A 6,202-nucleotide genomic window follows, 5' to 3' on the forward strand; every position below is an offset into this window, starting at 1 on the left:
ATTAAAAGCAAATATGTTCTCCCCTTCCCCTGGCCCCTGCATCGCCCGAAATAGACAAAACGTACATTATGTTTCCTAATAATAACACTTTTATCAGGATTTTTTTGCTTTATGCTGTTCAGCAGGAAGTCCGTAAGGAATCGAAATCCGAGGAGTTTTTTGGATTTTGGACACTTTTTTTTGGGGGGGTATGTCCCTTACAGCGTCGAAAACGCCTTTCTGGATCCGCCTATGCCCTATGCCCCCCTCCCCTCCCTCCCCCAGATCCACTAGTGCACATAATAATACAACAGGATTGCAAAAAAGGATTGCGGATTTGATCACAATCCAAGTGAAAAAAGGGGATTGCGGGTAGGAATGCAATCCACTTCGGCACTAGGAATGTGGATTGGGAATGCAATCCTTTCAAAAAGGATTTTACCGATGCCTGCTTTCATGCCAATTCATTAACTTTTTTGAAGGTGGGAGGGTCCCTTTAAAATGTGGTTGTAGGCAGCAAAAAAAAAAGATGGCAACACGCCAGGCAGTGTCAATTTTAGACACTAGTAGAAGGAAGGAATACTAGGAAAGACGCGAAGAACGCATCGGCTCGAGGCACGGTACTCACGGCTTCCGAGCTGACCACGGCGAACTAGCGGTCAGGGTTGGTCGGGCTGGGGCGTGGATCAGCACTGAGAGAATGGACCAGCGATGAGCGAGCACCAGTGCTGGGGAGGGGGGGAGGGGAGGGGCGAGGGCTGCGGTCAGAGACGAACGAGCGTCCGCCAGGGCGGGGTCAGAGGTCACTGACACGCCAGGGTCAACAGGCCGGAGGTCAGGGTCATTTAAACTCGAGAAAAAGTCAATTATGATAAGAATTGGGCCAGCAAAGTTTGAAAGATGCCAAACTCACACTATCGACACAATCCACACACTTCACACAGAATGCTTATCAGCCATTTTGTTCAACCTTGATGTCAATGACTTGAAACTTCCTCCTTTACTGATGCCGCAGTATCTGGCCATTTGCCTCCCCTTACCTGAGACTGGAATGGACTGGAGGGTCACCGACACCGTCAATCGCACCGTCCCCGCCAACACCTTTCCCGGGGTCGTTGTTGATGTTGACACGTGCACGATCTTCGTGCAAGCGGGAATATGAGAAATGATAAGGCAGTGCCGTCTGGCGGGACGCTGAGCAAACTCTAGTGACGCCATCCGCCGGCAGACTCTCAGACCGGGCAGACCTACCACTTTGAGCTAATGTGAATCACATTTTCGACAACGGATTTTTTTTAAATAAATTTAGCTCGAATGTTTGAATGGACAGATTGATAGAGCCGTGGCCCACGCTAAGCAGAGCTTGTTGCGTAGACCCCGACCCCTACCGTCCGATCGCGCAATTCCGGGTAACGGGAGAATTTAGATGCCAAAGTTTAACCTGCCCTTCAAAGCCGGACACGGCCTGTCCCACTCAACTCAACTGACTTCAACTGGCTGCGGTTGCTCCCACCAACCGCAGACCATCCCCGTCAGGAGTCTCAAATATCGAGCGCCGGAGCGACTCGACCCCGGGCTCTCACTACCGGGAGTCCGGTGCTCTACCAACTGAGCTACGGGACAGGCGGATCGATTGATTATTGAAGCCATAAATTAGTGCCTGTTATCCAGCGTCAGAAAACATCATGGAATCACCTGTCATGGCTAACGTAACTCCATAGCTTTGGACCAACCATGACAAAGATTGCCGAAGCCCGAAAATGACCAGCATGAAGCAAGAGCGCCTTCAAATCAGCTTCATACAACTGGTTTTACTGCTCTTTCGAGTACCTACACACCAATTATCAAACCAACGAAACCGCTCTGACTGGTAGATTCCTTTGAGAGCCATAAACCCTCACTAATCCTGGGGTTCACCAATACGTGGCCAGAAGTGTGTATCACATTCTTGGCAGGATTCCAGTTGAGTATCGTCCGCTCCGTTCCTCGAATATTGTCAAATGTTGTGCATCGTATGGTCGTTTGACAATTGGCCGTCCACAAACTGTATGCCTCACAACTGGTTCTCAAACTGGCACGCAGTTCGTATGCCTGTCTCCGCAAACCACGAAACCACAATCCACAGCCGAAAGGACGAACAAGACTGATTTCATGCTGGTTTGCCGAATTCAAAGCAGTTTTACAGATGTATTTAACACTCATCGGCCATCGCACTTCATTTCGAAACAACACGCTCGGCTAAACCCACTCACACCAATCAGTGATCGCATACGGATAATTGTATTACAGTTAAATCATCCCGGCGGTCGGCGCTGTGCGGGCCGGCCGCCGGGTGTGATCTCCCGGCCTCTCGGCAGCGCGCCGGTGCGCCGGTACGCCGCCGGTGGCGCCACCCCACTGCAGTGCTCCCAGTCTCCGGCGGGGGCGCCCGACCGGCTGCGCCGCTGCGGCCGTCACCGTCGACATCGGAAGGGCAACACTGAACTCACCGAGCCGAAAATGTCGCGACTCGGCACATATCACTCACACGCAGGTACTATCAATTAGGCCATTCACGCACAGACATACTTAATTCCCTCACCCACTACTACCCATCGCCGCCCGATCTGCATTTCTATCGATGACTGATAACATTCGGGATATCACCACTACAAACACGTGTGCATATCGACTATCCTAACACGTAAATTTCGTTAAAATCAGCCACGCACTGGATCCGGTCGTCGACACAAGGAATACCACAATATCACTGCAATGTCCACCAAAGTTATGATACCATATTCGCAAAAAGGCAGGGAGGGATGTTCACAAAAGCCTCCGGTGTCGGGAGGCCCCGTGTGTCTCGGCGACGTCTTTCGGGCCGCACTGTGTTCACTGCAGCTCACTCAATGAGCCACTGCGGCCACCCGTGTGAGCCAAACTGAGCGTAGAGCGACATCGACACAGAATGTTAGCCTGTTCCGTGCGATACCGACATCGGTGTCCCGCTACCAAGACGTCACTTCCTGACTGTATTTATCGGTCACCACGAGTGCCGAGCACATCATCACTACGGGGACTGAGCCAGCGACGGGGCAACAGATGTGTGTTTGTGTGTGTCAGCATGTTTGGTACGCTGTGTGACGGACGTTTGGTTGTTAGTGTGTGTCTGTGTGTTGTGTATGCCGCCGTTAGTTTGTTGTTTGTGTGTCCCAGCGGGTGCGTGTGGCAGTTCAGCCGAACAGCGTCTCGGTAGCCTTCTCCAGACTCCACTCGCACGAGGAGAGAGCCGAGCGCGCCGTGTGCTCCTCGAAGCCCATGTCGCGCAGCTTGCACACCTTCTCGTCAAACTCGGGCACCGCCTTCGGGCCTGGGCGGAACGAGAGACGGCAATCAGATCAACAGACTTTTTCTCAATAATCCAGGGTTATGCGAAATATAAAAGAATTACTCGAACATATTAGCATTGCCGTTTAAATCATTTGGCATACAACCATGCATGCACTTCAACAGAAGTTTTGACCCTCTGAGTGGTTCGGCTTAGACGTCAATCATGACTGTCAACGGCTAATCACACACACCTGCTGCCCAATGGAGATTTAGCTGAAATAGTAAGATATCTCGAGAAACACGGTCCATTTCACTGTGACAAACTAAACTTCGTAACTGTTCAGAGTCCAAATCAACACCAATGAAAATAAAATGATAGGGCATCAAGTGTAATATCTTATCGAATCCGGACATTATTCCGTGATCCGGGATCGGTGCTATGACAGCTGATACACGGACATTTATAGCCAGTGACATCGGTTCATAAAGATAAGGTACGATTAATCGAGTTCCGTTGGCAGTAATTATCATAGCACCAACTTTCCACAGGTTTGTTTCGCTAACTTCCTGAAACAATACGGAAACATCAAACACGTGAGCAGCTGTCATTCCAAATACCAAGCTCAAAGTTGTGAGACACTTTAAGCTAACGCTTGGTATCAAAGTTGCAATGACACACCAAACCAGCAGACGGTTTACTGACCTGAGGCGTACTTGTTGGTCCAGTGCGTGGCCGTGTTGCGGAACATATCTGGCCGCTCCTTGTACTGGCGCGCCACGACGGCGTCCTGCGGATCGTCCGGCTCGGCGGCGGCCATCAGCGCCTGCAGCGAGAGCAGCACCGTGCGCAGCGTCATGGCCGCCGCCCACTGGTCCTTCAGGATGTCCAGGCAGATGGCGCCCGTCACTGACGAGATGTTCGGGTGCCAGATGCGCGTCAGGAAGCGCACCTTGGGCGGGTTGAACGGGTACGTCTCCGGGATCTTGATGTCCAGCACAAAGTGGCCGCCCTCGTACGGCGTGTCGGGCGGGCCAGAGATCTCCCCGCGCAGCTGAGAGTAGTTGTCGTTCACCAGCTCCACTTTGATCATCGACTTGGCGATCTGATGACACAAGAACAAGGGAACACCGTCAAAAGTGAGTCATTCAGTGACCTTGACAAGCCTACCAAAATCTTTAATTGATAACACCCCTAAAATTAAAAATGCTTGAAAAATTGATAATACGACTAAAATAAAAATCATGCAGCCTGGATTCACATGGTATGATATTTGCAACAACAGCTCATGGGAGCTACATCAGCAAATGAAACTTTGCTGTGATGTGGTACCTCCAAATGAACCACTGTGAGGTGTTAATTTGCCTGGGATAGTGTAGACTGAACCCATCTGATCTCATCTACTTCATGTATACATGAATAATCCTAAGCTGACCTCATCCTGAAATCAACTGTCCAGAACTACTGTCCAGCAGTAATCCATTATTTCTGGCAGCAACATACTTATGAATAAAGGCATACATATATCACAGACTCATAGAAAAGTAAGGTGGTCAATGGCCTTGTTCTGACATTTTTATTATGCAAAATTGTAGATCTCCAACCCCCATGGTGAAGTTTTAGCCACTTTTGAACTGAATGGTGCAATTTCCAGCCTGGAAGTGGCCTGGTATTGATTTCTTCCCCACAGTACATGGCTGGGACAGCCTTGAACTGTTGTGCAATGTTTTGCAGCATGTTTTGCAGTGTGGCAGGTGATGTGTGCCTGAGCCTCTTAATGCCAAAAACATAATAACTATATTTGTAACGAAATAGGTATCTAAAAAGGTACTTACGTTATGCATACCTGCCTAAAAATCAAAATCAATCATCACAATCCAATTGATAGTCATTCAACAACTTTTACCACACTTACATCAAATTAACTGGCAACAAGCATCAACAAACCATCAGATCCAATAAGGAATTTGGGACGGCCTCCTCCAACCGAGGAGAGGCATTGTAGGTTTGTAGGTTGTAGGGTAGGTTTGTAGGTTTGTAGGTTGTAGGTTTTTAGGTTGTGAGTTTGAAGGCTGTAGGTTAGGTTAGGCCAGGTTAGGCTGGGTCAGGTCAGGTTAGGTTTGTTTAGAATTTGTTAGAAAGAAACACCTCCAGGTATACCGCCTCTCCTTGGATGGAAAACCTTCGTGTGACGTCTGCTCTACTATTACCCTACATTTCCCCAAATTGATAAACACCAGAACACCTTCATAGCAAAAATGTTGTTTAAAACAGTATACCAAGGTATCAACCATCAGGAAGTGAAAAAAGGTGTTTCTGGAAATAAGTAGACCTATTTATGGAATATTCTCATTCTCCTGCGGCATCGAAACCACATTTCGGGATTTGCCAGTGCAGCCACTTACCTCTTCACTCTTGATAACTTCTTTGAACTCTCTCTTGATCCTAGAAATCGCAATATTTGCCATCGTTTGACCGATGATCTTTCAACGAAAATGTTTAACAAATTAATTGGTGAGCAATTAGCACTATTACAACAATTACAAACGACTTCGAATAATCGCCTCAAAGCCAAAAATGCAACCAAGCAGAACTACCTTATTGTGATTCTGGTGTTTTCGATACACCCTCGAAAATGTCAAACTGAAATTAATCTACCATCCACGCCGATCTATTGCGTAATATTCCAATTTACAATAAAATTCATCAATCTCAGCTCCTTGCGAAACAAGTAACTTTATAATTTTACAACTATGGCGCATCAGATGCGAAATAACAAAGACATTTCTTTGACGATTTATAAAATTATATAGCAAGTTTTTGTTTATGTTATTGAATAAAACTCTAAGTGTGCCAATTGTTTAAACTTACACATAGTTGAATGATAAAAATCCCTTACTCATTTCAAATATGACC

At 47.7% G+C, this 6,202-nt stretch overlaps 2 protein-coding genes across 2 annotated transcripts in view; both read right to left on the reverse strand.

Moving 5' to 3' along the window:
* The window catches only part of LOC122385462 (gamma-aminobutyric acid receptor subunit beta-like), an 83,291-nt gene extending 82,105 nt beyond the window's left edge, over positions 1-1,186 (reverse strand). The window contains exons 1-2 of the mRNA XM_043373795.1: positions 1,020-1,186; positions 608-707 (exon numbers count right to left, since the gene is read on the reverse strand). The gene's annotated coding sequence lies outside the window, so the exon portion shown is untranslated. The remainder of the gene's footprint in view (positions 1-607; positions 708-1,019) is intronic.
* A 960-nt stretch (positions 1,187-2,146) lies between these two features.
* Positions 2,147-6,039, reverse strand: LOC122385479 (ubiquitin-conjugating enzyme E2-22 kDa-like). The gene is made up of 3 exons (XM_043373808.1): positions 5,692-6,039; positions 3,992-4,391; positions 2,147-3,328 (listed from the first exon to the last, which is right to left on the reverse strand). The coding sequence occupies exons 1-3, from the start codon at positions 5,752-5,754 to the stop codon at positions 3,192-3,194; spliced, it is 600 nt and encodes a 199-aa protein (XP_043229743.1). The 5' UTR covers positions 5,755-6,039; the 3' UTR covers positions 2,147-3,191.
* Positions 6,040-6,202: the final 163 nt, after the last annotated feature.

This window comes from Amphibalanus amphitrite, unplaced genomic scaffold (genome assembly GCF_019059575.1).
Source record: "Amphibalanus amphitrite isolate SeventyFive unplaced genomic scaffold, NRLGWU_Aamphi_draft 000015F_arrow, whole genome shotgun sequence".
Taxonomy (NCBI): domain Eukaryota; kingdom Metazoa; phylum Arthropoda; class Thecostraca; order Balanomorpha; family Balanidae; genus Amphibalanus; species Amphibalanus amphitrite.

What these genes read in the sequence shown, in the direction of transcription:
- LOC122385479 (XM_043373808.1), bottom strand. Translation starts at nt 5,754, where the DNA reads ATGGCAAATATTGCGATTTCTAGGATCAAGAGAGAGTTCAAAGAAGTT. An exon ending in AAGTTATCAAGAGTGAAGAG is followed by an intron (nt 4,392 to 5,691) that starts GTAAGTGGCTGC and finishes TTGTGTCATCAG; the next exon opens with ATCGCCAAGTCGATGATCAA. An exon ending in GACCAACAAGTACGCCTCAG is followed by an intron (nt 3,329 to 3,991) that starts GTCAGTAAACCG and finishes CGTTCCGCCCAG; the next exon opens with GCCCGAAGGCGGTGCCCGAG.